The 14,479-nt window shown below is 36.5% G+C and overlaps 1 protein-coding gene across 7 annotated transcripts in view; it reads left to right on the top strand.

The window, feature by feature from the left end:
* The window catches only part of UBE3A (ubiquitin protein ligase E3A), a 95,192-nt gene that overhangs the window by 30,548 nt on the left and 50,165 nt on the right, over positions 1 to 14,479 (top strand). For 2 of the 7 annotated variants that reach the window (XM_070774981.1, XM_070774978.1), the window contains exons 2-5: positions 2,360 to 2,423; positions 4,957 to 5,076; positions 6,763 to 6,833; positions 8,340 to 8,384. The exons of 1 other annotated variant lie outside the window; for it this stretch is intronic. Coding sequence is in view for 3 of the 6 variants with exons in the window: in XM_070774978.1 (XP_070631079.1) it covers positions 8,383 to 8,384 (2 nt within the window). In the remaining 3 variants the exon portion in view is untranslated. The remainder of the gene's footprint in view (positions 1 to 2,359; positions 2,424 to 4,956; positions 5,077 to 6,762; positions 6,834 to 8,339; positions 8,385 to 14,479) is intronic. 4 more of the 7 variants (XM_070774982.1, XM_070774977.1, XM_070774983.1 and 1 more) reach the window with 2 other exon arrangements.

Here is a 14,479-nt window from a genome sequence, read left to right as displayed (position 1 = left end):
ATTGCAGAGAAAAAGTAGGATTAAGAGGTCATAAGATGTAGCCCATATGAGAATGATGATGACTTTTATAAGAAAACTTTGAGTATGTGAAAAGTTTTGTATGTTAGCATCTGAGGTAATGGTCTTTCTGGTGGTTAAAGGAAGGTAACGGTACTGTAAAGTGTTAATGGAATTGAGGGAATTATGTTGGAAGTACTATAAGAAAGTAATATTTAAAAATTTAGTGAATTTAAATCTAGAGTGAACTAAAATGAGGAGAACCTAAAGGCAGGAAGCTTTATGCAGGAAAGTTACTGGGAACACTCTTGTTGAGAAATTTACAAATGTACAAAGCTGAATGAGTTTGTCAACAAGTAGCTTTCCCACAAATTTAAGACACTGTAAACATGGCATAAATGAGAACAGGATTGCTAAGTGGACATAATGAAAAAGTGATAGAAAAAGTAGTCTGGAAATTAAATTTGTCCTATGATTATAAGGAGGTGAAGGAAATAGGCTATTGGAGAGGAGATAAAAGACATGACAGATGTATTAATAATAAATATGCACCTGTGTAGAGGCAGAAAAAGTGAGGGTAGGCAGATGGACTGTTTTAAGGATAAATGAAAATGATAGTAGGACAGGTGGATATAGATTCATATTGACATTTCTTATTTTTAGATGCATTTCTTATTCTTTGATTTATACTGAGCCCTCTGCTGAATATAAAGAAAATAAAGGCACTAGGTGCGGTGTAAGAGTGCTAATAGTTAAATTTGCAGAGTGCAACTAGCATTTTTGGTGCTTACAGTTTCTGTTACTTATCCTATATCTTCATAGATGTGGTATATTTCTTCCATGATTATGTGTTCCTAATCTTCTAAGGCAAAGTATCTCAAATTGGGGTATACATATCACATGAAATGTGTGCTTAAAATACAGATCTCTATATCCCCATTTTATGTACTGAATCACAGTCTCTGGAGGTTGAGATCAAGTAAGTATGCATTTTTTTTTTTTACAGATTCCTCAGGTGATTGTATTATAGAAGAGAGTTTGAGACTCTGTTAAGATCTTAACATTTGATTAATTTTAAAAACAGTAATTATATGCTGCTGCTGCTAAGTCACTTCAGTGGTGTCCGACTCTGTGCGACCCCATGGACTGTAGCCCACCAGGCTCCTCTGTCCCTGGGATTCTCCAGGCAAGAACACTGGAGTGGGTTGCCATTTCCTTCTCCAATTATATGCAGTATATTCATTTTCTGACAACAACCTTTAGGATGCTGGGTGGGTTTCCTGACTTGGTAGGGAACTTGGTTTCTTCATATGTAGTAAAAGGAAATATATTAAAAAAAAAAAAAAAAAAACTTCAGTTCTGTTCAACTGAGACGTGCTCTGATTGTGTACAAATGAGATAAGAATTTACAGTGATTATTTGGATCCATGCTAAAGCTTAAAGGCTTCAAAATTTGTTTTTTGATAAGAGAAGTTTTGATAGGTTAAATGTTTGATTTAAGGAATAATAATTGCTACCGTACACTGAGGCCCTATTATGCTCCAGGCAACATTGTCTTACATACTTTAAAAATATTTTCACTAATGCAACAACCTGACACCTAAGACTGACAGGACACTCCCAAGCTGCTACTCTGGGAGGTAGCGGGGCAGATGCTCCTATATGTACCTAACATAGCAGGTGCTCACCATATATAATTTAGTTAAAAGCTTAACTGCTATAGGTATCTGAAGGAATTCAAGACACGTACTTAAATAGTTGTCATGTATTTTCAGCCCTGTTGGAGAGAGAGAGGAGTAAGGAAATGGAGATCAGTAAGCTCTGTGGCTGGAGAAGGCAGTAGCACCCCACTCCAGTACTTTTGCCTAGAAAATCCCATGGACGGAGGAGCCTGGTAGGCTGCAGTCCATGGGGTCGATAAGAGTCGGACATGACTGAGCGACTTCACTTTTACTTCTCACTTGCATGCATTGGAGAAGGAAATGGCAGCCCACTCCAGTGTTCTTGCCTGGAGAATCCCAGGGACGGGGAAGCCTGGTAGGCTGCCGTCTATGGGGTCACACAGAGTCGGACACGACTGAAGCGACTTAGCAGCAGCAGCAGCAGCAGCAAGCTCTGTGGCTGAAAATGGGCATCATGGTTCTGCCCGCTGGAAGCCTTCAGGCCGCAGGGCCTGCCTAACTACCTGTCCATACATCCTGGCAGCAGCTCTTAGGGGCGTTTGTCTCTTGATATGTTTTGAATATTCACAGATACTACAAATGAGTTTGGTTCTGTAATTTTAGAGCAATTTTTTTTCTTTGAAAGTTGTCTATTCAGTTGTCTGTGTAAAAAGAATTGAGTGAGGTGTTTTATGTTTTAGGTTAAAAATCTGTAAGAGCCTGATTTTAGAATTCACCAGCTCCTCAGAAGTTTGGCGAAATATGGTATGTTTCTGTTTTATTTTTTGAAAGTCAAAATTGCATGAATATCTTAATGTCATGATTAGAATAGTGATGTATTCAGCAGATTTGGATAACTGCCATTTTTAAAGGATTATGCTGCTAGGTGCTAAATCACTATGCTGCCAGGTAGACTGTATGAGGGCTCCAAGTGGGATTCGGAAAGAAATTTAGAAGAGGTTAGTGTGCTACGAGGGGTAAAATAATTGCATAAGAAGATTGAGGGGGCAAGTTTGGCTGTTAGGCTATGAGTTAATAATAGCTTCCATTTATTGGGCTTTTTCTATGTGTCAGGCACTGTTTTGAACAAAATACATGTTTGTTCATCCTCATGACAGACCTCTGAAATAGGTACTACTGTTACCTTAGTTCTGTATATTGGGAAACAGTCTTGGAGAGGTTAAGAAACTTGCCCAAGATTTTCCATTGAGTAAGGGACCAAACAAGGCCTTGTATCCATCCTGACTCTGGGAGCTGTTTGCTCTGTTGAGCACTAGACTATGAAAAAGTAAGTCTAGAAGAGAAAACTTGCCTCAGTATTTTTCACAGAACATGTAGCTCTTTAATGAATTAATTCATCTCAGTTAATCAATTAAAAGGTATTTTGACTTCTTCATTTTTATGTTTTACAGGTTGGAAAGTTAGACTTGGATCTTTTAAATCCACATACACTATTAGTCTTATGAAGACCAGAGGAAATACTATTCGTTTCAGGGGGCGCATTACCTCTTTTCCAAATGACCTCAGGAATCTTCTAGGTTGTTATTAGGAAGCATGTAACATGATAGGAAAATCTAGGAAATTTGATATCTTCCAGGGATCATAAATCCCACATATTTAGGCATACCTCAGAGGTATTTCAGGTTTAGTTCTAGACTACTGCAGTAAGGCAAATAAAGCTAATCATGTGAAGTTTCTGGGTTTCTGATGCCTATGAAGGTTATATTGACAGATGCTTTCTATAGTATATTAAGTGTACCATAACATTATGTCTAAAAAATAGTGTACATATCTTAATTAAAAAATACTTTGTTGATTAAAAAAAGTGCTAAACATCATCTGAGCCTTCCGCAAGTTGTTATAGTAATATCAAAAGTTACTGATCATAAATCACTGTGGCAAATATAATAATGAGGAAAAAATGTGAAATATTGCAAGAATTAACGAAAATGTGACACAGAGATATGAAGTGAGCCAATGCTGTTGGAAAGATGGCACCTGTAGACTTGCTAGAGGCAGGCTGCCACAAACCTTCAGTTTGTCAAAGACGACACACATTATTTGTGAAGCACAATAAAATGAAGTATGTCTGTATTGGAGTCCGCGAAAGTTATTTATGTATTCTTTGGCCAACTCTTACCCTTATCTGAATTTGAAGCCCAAGTTCATAGGCTGCAGAGTTATGGGTTCAAGCATTGATGTTTCATCCCTTAGTATTCTCAAATAGCTTCCTATTTTATAAATGTCAAGGGTCTTTTGTTTCTGTCTCCTAATTTTCTCATCTTTCCTTAGATAACTTTTCAGATTTGGCCTGGATATATAGTTTGGTAGCGAAATCATCCGGAGGAAAAACTAGTTGCAGGGCATGAACTCTTGATTCTGGGGTATTCCCGATGTGTATCTTTGCCAGTACTGCAGTGTGAGTAGGATGCCTGATAAATCGTGAACCATGATAATCAGGACAGTTCAGCTAAGGCCAAGTAAGGGGATCAGAGGATACTAGGTTGAGGGAGAAAAAAATGATTTTGTATTTCGCCATTCTCTGTCATGAAACTGAATGTTAGTGGATTTATGACTGATAAGGAGAATATGATATTCATGAAATACCCAAGGAGTTTTTGCTACTGTTATATTATCCTGTGGAATAAGTAGGAATAGACTTGGGGTGTGTGTGTGTGTGTGTGTGTGTGTGTGTGTGTATAACTATTTCATTAAGCATTTGACTACCTGGAAAACTGTTACTATTAGTCCCATTTAAACTATTATAATTGTGGATTCTCAATTTATATTTTAAATCTTTGCTTACTTACATATATTTAAATCATGAGGCTCTAGAGCAAAACTAAACAAAATCACAAAATACTAATTCTGGTTAGGAAGTCAATATACCTATGTTTTAGTCCTAGGCCTGGCTTCAACACTAATACTAAAATCTTGGGCAAGTCAATTAATCACTCTAAGGCTGCTTTGTTTTTCTGTTTTTTTAAAATTCTTTCTATCGTACCTACTTGGTATAGGTTAGAGCCATAGTTGTTTTGAGATTTAAGATACTGTTGACCAAAGTGCTTTTGTAAACTGTGACACTTCATAAAAGTACAAGATTATTGTCATGTTTTCTCAAGTGAAGAAATAATTTAAGAAAAAAGTGCTGGAAAATAGTCCTTGAAAGCATTTCTATAATTATTCTTCTGATGAATGTTACATTGGCACCTAATTTGAACCTGTGAAGATTTTTTTTTTTTGAACAATGAATTGAGTTTATAAAGTGTTCTAACTAAAGATTTGTTTAATTTATTAGAGTTATTAAACCTACGCTCAGATCAAGTTAGCAGCTAGACTGGTGTGACAACCTGTTTTTAATCAGTGACTCAAAGCTGTGATCACCCTGATGTCACCGAATGGCCACAGCTTGTAAAAGGTAATTTTGAATGTTATTTTACAGCCTTTAAAAGGCTGCCATTGTAAAATACATGCTGTTAAAAAAAAGAAGGAAGAAAATGTATAGTTGACAGGGATACTGACTGCTAAGAATAGTGGACCTACGAGTTGACCCGCTTCTCCGTTTAATCTCCTTCCTAAAATACTTTCTGCCTTTTCCCCAGACTTATCTGTATGAATAAATAGGAAAGTATTTCTAAAAATTTCCAAGTTTTTAAATAAAGATTTTATTATGAAGATTAAAAAAAAAACTATGAAAAAAGTCTTAATATACATTTTAAAATATGCTTTTCATGTGGTGAGAGTTTTAATAACACTGGTATACTGTTCTGTCCCAGAGAGTTACAGTGGAAGTTAAAGGAGGGCCTTGCAGTCCAGAGAAGCTGCACCTCATAAAAATCTCTCTTCTGATTTGTTTTTCTGACAAACTTTAGGTTAACCTGAGTCAGTACTTTTGGGGTTTTTTTCGTTTGATTTGTGTCCTCAATTTGGTAAAATTACGGCTGACTGAATGGATATGAGCTTGAGCAAGCTCCAGGAGATGATGGACAGGGAAGCCTGGTGTGCTGCATACAGTCCACGGGGTTGCAAAGAGTTGGACACGACTGAGCAGCTGAACAGCCAGATCCTTACTTCCCAGCATTTGACAGTAAAGAATAAAGACTCTTCAGGAGCTAAATTAAAGCTTGGAAGCTATTGTTAGATCTTAGGTATTTTATTTATTTATTGGAGTTTTGGAATTTTTTTCCCCCAAACTTTAAACTTATTTTGTATTTGGGTGTAGCCAGTTAACAATGTGGTGGGAGTTTCAGGTGAATAGCAAATAGCATATATCTGTTCTCCCCCCAGATCTTACGTACTTTAAAATTTTGAGTGTTTGGATCCTAACTTTAGGATACTCTTTGGTAAATTATTTAGAATGTTACAGACAGAATACAATAAGCAGAATGACTAGAAATTTATACAGGCAGGTACTATTACTTATTACTCACTATAATATAAAAAGTGCTTCTTTTAGTTCAGTGTTTATTCATAACCTTTTTCTTGATTAAAAAACAATTTCCGTTTTGAGTGAAAAACAAATGCACTATGTTTAAGAGTCTTAGGGTAGATTGTTTTAAGGTAATAATCGTCAATTTATATTATTCTTTTCTTCTTCTTGAATTGGTTTAAATTACTTGGTTTGACTTTAAAGTGGTTTTGGTAGTTACATTAATATATGTTAATATTAAATGATGCTAATGTTTACGTATTCTGTTGTTTAGGGAACAGACTTTGGAAATTAGAATGTAGATACCATTTGATGTATTTAATCTCTATTCCATTTCAGAATCTCAAAACTTTACAATAATTACAAATTGTACTTCTGAGACTTGGAGTTATGTTCCCTCTTGCTTGCATCTTACCTTTTTGCAGTAGTAGTTTAATTTCCCTGTCAATGTGTCCTCAGTTTTTCCCCCTCTCTCTTTCCCTGTTAATTTTGAAAATTTTGCCGCCTACGTGTTTAAAAGCTTCTAATCTGCCTCTCTTCCCTTAGAGCCAGCAGGTTTATTTTTTGTTTTGCAAGCCTGCTCTGCCTCCTTACAGTATGACATCTGATGCTGGAGGGTCGGTCGCACTTTCAAAAATGAGTCAGCTGGTACATGGGGTTATCATCACTTTTTAGCTCTTCTGTCTGAGAGATACAAGTTTGGAAGCAATCTTGGGGTACTTACCCACAAGGCTGGTGGAAACCAGGTGTGTCACAAAGGTGATTTGTTTGCTCCCTGGGGGAGAGGGTGGAGTGAAATTTTTGCATTTGTGTCACTGCCAAGTCACTGCCACCTCCAGCATGCCCCAGGTTTTAGTTCTGATATCATTTTGTGCATAATTGAAAATGTGAATATACTGCAAAGATCTAAAATAAATATTTGAGCTGCTGGACTCCTACATTTTTTTGCATTCTTTCCCTTGGACCACTGCAATGAGGGATAATTTTGAAAGTGATAAAGAAGTGAGTTTTTTAAAACTGAGAAATACGGGAAACAGATTTTTTCTTTTCTGGTGGCTCTGAGTTTAAGATTCTTTTGTTAAAAGTTGTTTGGAATTTGAAGTCTCAAGTCAGTGATAAATTTACAAATCAAGTCCTTGTAATATCAGTTTGAAAATTTAGCTTTTGACCTCTAAAAAATATTTTACCTATTCTGTGAATTTAAAGTGTTGAAATCAGTATTATGCTGATTCACCTTAATATATGTTGACTGATGCTGGTTATAAAAGTGAATAGAGTAATAGGAATTTATTTTTTTTAACATGTTGGGTAGGGTAGGCAGAATTGGTTCATGCCCCAGAATGAAAATAAAAGATTTCTTACTGTCTTAGAATTTTGAATATTTCTACTTAAAATAGCAGCAGTATATTGAAAAAGTAGAAAAAAACTGGCAACTGTTTATAGCTGAAGTCATTCATTGTTATCCACAGCAAGATTTTTAATGCCCTGGAATACAATTGACAGGTACACATGCTGCCAGTGTATTTTCAGGGAAAGCTACTTTCGTTGAAATGAGGTAATCTTGATCAGAATGGTAAATCAGACTTCAGTGTCTCAAAATTCATGAGGCTATTAGGTTTAAATTTGTATTATCTACAGCAGAGATTGGCAGACTTTTTTTTTAAAGGGCCAGGTAATAAATATTTTAGGCTTTGTGGGCCACGTGTCTGTAAGTTTCTCAGCTCTGCTCTTGTGATATAAAAGCAGCCATAGACAGTATGTAAATGAATGAGCATGCCTCTGTGCCAGAACAAGCTTATAAAAATAGGCGGCTGACCCAGGCCTTAGTTTGTCATCCCAGGCAGTAGTTTGCTGATACTTTATCTAAAGTTTGGGATCACGAATACCAGTGCATACCTTTGATATTGTGAATAACTGATACTTGGCTGTAGAGGGTTTCATAGTTGTATGTTTTTATTATAAATATTTGACTTTGTAAATAATTATGATTTGTTACATTGGTTTGTATGTTGGTACCTAAATAGTGTTTAGTTTCCTTTCCTTAAAAAAATGAACTGAGTTTTTATTAGTCTAGCCCTTATGATAAATGTGTTGTATGGCAATCTGATCGGATCACTTTTTTCTCATGTTGAACTTTTAAAATTGTTAACCCATTAAATCTTGGTTTCAAATTTGTCTTCCAAAATAAAATGTTTGCTCCTTTTTTGAAATATGGAATATTTTGCTTAACTTTTCTCAATTGCATTTTACAGATCATCAGGAGAACCTCAATCTGACGACATTGAAGCTAGCCGAATGTAAGTGTAACTTGGTTGAGGCTGTGGTGTCTAAGTTGCTCTAGATTGCTTTAAATGGTATCACATTTTTTGAAAACAATTTCCAGTTAAAGAGAGTAATACTTTAGAAAGTAAATTGGAAGATAGGAATACACATGTCTCATTTTCCCTACCAAATAAATACCTCTAAATCTTGGTAACATATTACTAGATTTCTACTTCTAGACAGATAATTGCATACCCCTGGATTCTTACATATTTTTGCTCCCCTAGAAGTTTTAGTCTGTTAGTGTGAAAGACCTGGAAGCACATCATTTCATTTATGGTGGTAGAAGGATCCCAGGATGGAACATGAACATAAAGAAGTACCAGTGTACTCAGGTACCTTGATGCAATAGGGACCTAATCCACATGGCAGAAAACAGGGGTGATCAGGGAAGGCTAAGTTAAGTCTTGAAGTGAGACTGGGAGTTAGCTAGCACATGCTAGGCAGAAACATGAGCACTTACAAAGCCACATAGTAAACGTAAGAAGCAGTAGGCAGTTGAGGATTTTTAGATTATAGACTAACCGAAAGGTGGAAAGTTAAAGGAGATGAGACTGGATAAAAAGGACTAGGTGCTTGCATGCTTTGGGAACGGCCTTGGCCTGTCTCTCATAGGTATTTGGGAGTCAGTAAAGAATTTGCTAAGTAGGGTAACCTTGTTAGATATATATATTTTTAGTAACTTTGCTGGCAAGGAAACAGGATTGAAGAGAAATCATATGGTAGGAAGACCAAAATTTAGTCAATGAAAGCCTAAATAAGGGCAGTAGTATATTAGGAATTCAAGATAAACTTTTCTGGTTTAAAGAAAAGTATTTAGAAAGTGAAGTAGTTAAGACTTCAGTGATTAGTTGTGAAAATATAAGAAGTTTAAAATAACTAGAGATGGTGATTATTGAAGCAGGGCTTTAAGGTAATAAAGGTTGGAATTAAAAATATAGGTATAGGGATTTCTCTTGAATAAGAGCAAAGACCCGTATGAATGTAGAAGAGGGAGGTAAGGATGAGTGCTGGTGCTGCTGCTGCTGCTGAGTCAGTTCAGTTGTGTCTGACTCTGCGTGACCCCATAGACAGCAGCCCACCAGGCTCCTCTATCCCTGGGATTCTCCAGGCAAGAACACTGGAGTGGGTTGCCATTTTCTTCTCCAAGGATGAATATGTAATATTAAATGTATTGGTAGGTAAGAATGGGGAAGTCAAAGCCACTGTGCCTAAAGTGTCAATTTTCTTAGTAAATTAGGTCAGCTACAACACTGTGTGCTTCTGGAAGAAGTGGTTTCATTGTTGATTAAGCTTGGGACATATAGACTTAAACCTGAAAATTGTGAAAAATCCTTTAGAATGATATACATTGTGCATCTCCAAGAAGGGATTATAAAATGTATTTTTCAAACATATGTGTCCATGTAACTTAAAATTTTTTTGTGTGGTAAAATACACATTATAAAATGTCCAATTTAGTGGTAATTAGTTACATCTATATTGTTGTGCAATGATTGCCACCATCATCTCTGTAACTCTTTTCATCTTGCAAAACTGAAACTGTTGTCAGTTAAAAAAAATCACTCCCCATTCACTCTTCTCCCCAGACCCTGGCAATCACCATTCTACTTTCTTTGATTTGGACAACAATACCTCGTATACTCTGAGTGCCCACAGTATTTGTCTTTTTGTGATTGGCTTATTTTACTTACATCGCATGATATCAAGGTTCATCCATGTTGTAGTGTATGTCAGAATTTTCTTCCCTTTTAGGAACTGAATAATCTGTTGTATGTATGTAACATTTCGTTTATCCATGTATCTGCTGATGGACACCGGTTGCTTTTGTTTTAGCTATTGTGAATAATGCTGCAGTGTAAGAATACCTCTTCGAGACCCTGCTTTTATTTCTTTGGGTATATGCCCAGAAGTCAGATTGCTGGATCATATGATAGTCCTATTTTTAATTTTTTGCACAAGGAACCTTCATACTGTTTTCTAGAGTGGCTGTACCACTTTAACAGTTTGACCACATAATGCACAAAGGTTATAATTCCATACATTCTCAACATTTGTAATTTTTTTTTTTCCCTTCACTATATGCCATCCTAATGGGAGCACGGGTATTTCTCTTTATAGTTTTTTGACCATGTAACTTTTTAAGAAACATTTTAAAGTAGTTTTTGTAGAACTCAAGAGTTTGGTTAGGGGATTTGAAAAGGCTGAAAACTTGGAAAGTTCTTGGGGAAAATGGGTGAAGTGGACCAGATATTGAGAGTCTCATGCTAACAGGGTACCCAGCTAAGATTAACTTATCCATACTTGCAGTTAGACGACTTTTCTGTAGTAGCCAGAAAAAGATGCATGGTATTTCACCATTGGCTATTAGAACAGATGGGAGTGGCATGTGTGTAGAGTGTTAACATTGGAGTAGTTGAATTTACATGTCATCTGTTGGAAAGGTTGTGGTGCCAGATGAAGATGTTGGGTTGGTTATAGAACGCATGATGGGTCAAAGATAGTTTCAGTTTAAGTGAAACTCTTACAAGCATAGATGATGATGATCAGAGCCTAAGGTAGTGATTGGCTGAAACTGAGAGGAGATGAGGGACCCTCAAGTTAAGAAAGTCAAGTATTTTGGGGGCTTGAGGGTTGGGATAGATCATGCATACAGGCATTGAAGTCACAATGCCAGTGATATAACTGGGGCAAAATAGAGGCTTTAGTATATTAGTGCAATTTACCAGAAAGTTTCTAAGTATAAGTTGTGTTTGTGTTGTGCTTTTTTTTTTTCTTTCAAATGGGGGGTGGGCATTGTTTTTAATACAGTGAATAAGAAGGATAACAGTACATTTAGGGATTTGAGTTGTCTGTGGAAACGTCACTTAAAATAATTATAAGAAATGCATTTGGGGGCAAGTTAGGTTTCAGTGAAAGCTAAAAGATTGAGAAAACATTATATAAAGCAATTGAAGATATGAATGTGTTTCTGGCGATCTTGATGGAAGAGGTTAGATGGATGCATCAAGAGTAAAGAATGAAAAGGAAAGATGAGGCTTGTGTTTTGTAGTATGGCAAGAATGTGAGGTGTGGTAGGATGTTTATCATGAGGTTCCAGATGAGACTCTGGTGTTAAGTTCTGGTTGAGTTTAGCAAGGTATCATTGCTGTTGCCCATTGTAAGGTGGAGTAACTGGAAATTAGAACTAACAAAGATTTCTAAGCTTCTGGCCATAATGGTGAGACTATAGTTCTAAGTTTTCATGTCTGCCACAGTTTCTCAAATTTCTATAACTGTAGAAACCAAAACTAGGCAGTAGTTTAGTAAGATTTCTTCTACCTTAAGCTTATGTGTCTTGATTTACAATATAGGCGATGAAGGATTCTTGTTTTTATCTAAGAATTAACTAGTGTGTTTTATTAATGGCAACATCTTATATTTATTAAAGCGTGATTCTTTTTACCACTTTGAGATATATTTGCATTTGATATCCTTTAGGGAACACCTCGAGTACATTTTAAATAATTATATAAAATTAAAGAATATGCATGGTTTTAGAAATTCTTAGTGTCACCCATTTCCTAGAGCACAGAAAAACATAGTTTTTAACAGCTGCATGCTAATTTATAGCTTAGCCTCGAAATAGAACTGACACAATAACCCAGATCTTTTTATTCAATTATATAATATACTTGGATTTTGTTTAAATTCTACATACCATATAGTAGTCTTTTTTTACATACTAATTTAGACTCTTTAATTTTCTTAATGATTTCAAAGCAGTTTTAGTAATTTCAGATTTCTTGTCTTTGGTAGTTACTCCGCAACCTTATCTCTAACACTTCGGCTATGTTTTTAGGTATATAATTAAGACTGTAAAGGGAACCAGGGGTAAGTGTATCAAGTGATTTATGGTTCAGTATTTGCAAATGCTATTTTTTTCCCTAAATGTTGGCATGACCAAGGTCTTAGTCCTCAGGCCATAGTCCTCAGGCCATTATTATCTATTATCTATAGATAAGATTTCTTCATAGGGCTTCCCTGGTAGCTCAGCTGGTAAAGAATCCACCTTCAATGCAGGAGACCCTGGTTTGATTTCCTGGGTCAGGAAGTTCCCCTGGAAAAGGGATTGGCTACCCACTCCAGTATTCTTGGGCTTCCCTGGAGGCTCAGACAGTAAAAAATCTGCCTGTAATACAGGAGACCTGAGTTGGGAGGATCCCCTGGAGGAGGGCATGACAACCCACTCCAGTATTCTTGTCTGGAGAATCCCCATGGACAGAGGAGCCTGGCAGGCTCTAGTCCATGGAGTCACAAAGAGTTGGACACCACTGAGCAACTCAGCACATAGTATACCAACCATAATGTAAATTGAAATAGCTAATTGTTATTGGATCAAAGATTGAAGTTATTAAACCCTGTTACTTATGCTCAAAACTTTTCAGAGGTCTCTCCCTCAGAGTAAAGTCCAAGGATCTACAAGGCTCTGTGCTTCCTTTCACTTTTGTGACCTTTGTATTTTCTTTTGCCCATTTTTATCCTCACTTGCTTAATGCTCTTGCCCTTAATGATTTGGTGTTCTTAAGATGTGTGCCTGTTTTCTGTGATCCTTCTCTCTGATAACCACATGGCTTCCTTTCTCCTTTGCTTTATAGCTCTCAAATGATCCTTATCAGAGAGTCCTTCCTTGACCAACTTTCTTCAAAGAATGATCATGTTCTGTCTTCCCTATTCCTTTTCCCATGCTGTATTTATCTTCATGGGATTTAATATCATTTGACTGGTTTCATATTAATTTCTTTATTGTCTGGCTCATTTAATACCAGGATGGAAGTCTAATGTTCTTTAAATGTGTTATGGTGTGTTTTTTGGCCCAGAATGTGGTCTGTTCCATGTGAGTTTGAGAAGAATGTGTAATCTGCTGTTGTTGGATGAAATATTCAAGAGATGTCAGTTGTATCCAGTTGATTGATGGTGCTCTTGAGTCCATCTGTGCCCTTAATGATTTTCTGCCTGCTCCATCTGCCCATTCCTGATAGATAGGTATTGAAGTCTCCGACTATAATAGTAGATTGCTCTAGTTTTCTTTGTAGTTCTATCATTTTTTGCCTGAAGTTATTTGATGCTCTGTTGTGCGGTGCATACACATTAAGGATTGCGATATTATCATGGAAAACTGACCCATTTCTCCTTGTGTAATGCCCCCTTTTAGCCCTGATAACTTACTTTGTTTTATTTTTAATTGGAAGATAACTGGTTTACATTGTTGTATTGGTTTCTGCCATACAAGGTGAATCAGTGGTTAAGTATATGTGAGTCCCCTCCCTCTTGAACCTCCCCAGTCCCACCCCATCCCACCCCTCTGAGTTGTCACAGAGCAGCGTGGAGTTGAGCTCGCTGTGTTACACAGCAACTTCCCACTAGCTCTCTTTTACATGTGGCAGTATGTATGTTTCAGTGCTACTCTGTTTGTCCTGCCCTCTCCCCCCTGCTGTGTCCACAGATCTGCATCTCCATTCCTGCCCTGCAAATAGGTTCATTAATAACATATTTCTAGATTTCATATATATGCTTTAATATATATTTGTTTTTCTCTTAATGACTTAATATATATTTGACTTTCTCTTAATGACTTTACTCTGTATAACAGGTTCTAGGTTCATCCACTTCACTATAACTGACTAAAATTCGTTCCTTTTTATATTTGAGTAATATTCTATTGTATATGTACCACAACTTCTTTATCCATTCATCTGTTGATAACACGGACATCTAGATTTCTTCCGTGTACTACCTATTATAAATGCTGTTGGAATGAACATTGGCGTACATGGATCTTTTTTAATTATGGTTTTCTCAGGGTATATGTGCAGTAGTGGGGTTGCTGAATCATATGGTAGTTTTACTCCTAGTTTATTAAGAAATCCTATTCTTCATAGTAGCTGTATCAATTTACATTCCTACTAATTGTGCAAGTGTTCCCTTTTCTCCACAGCCTCTCCAGCGTTGATTGTTTGAAGATGGCCATTCCAACCGCTGTGAGGTGATAACCTCCTTGTAGTTTTGATTTGCATTACTCTAAATAATG

Source organism: Bos indicus, chromosome 21, assembly GCF_029378745.1.
Source record: "Bos indicus isolate NIAB-ARS_2022 breed Sahiwal x Tharparkar chromosome 21, NIAB-ARS_B.indTharparkar_mat_pri_1.0, whole genome shotgun sequence".
Lineage (NCBI taxonomy): Eukaryota > Metazoa > Chordata > Mammalia > Artiodactyla > Bovidae > Bos > Bos indicus.
This window is presented reverse-complemented; position numbering and strand designations above follow the sequence as displayed.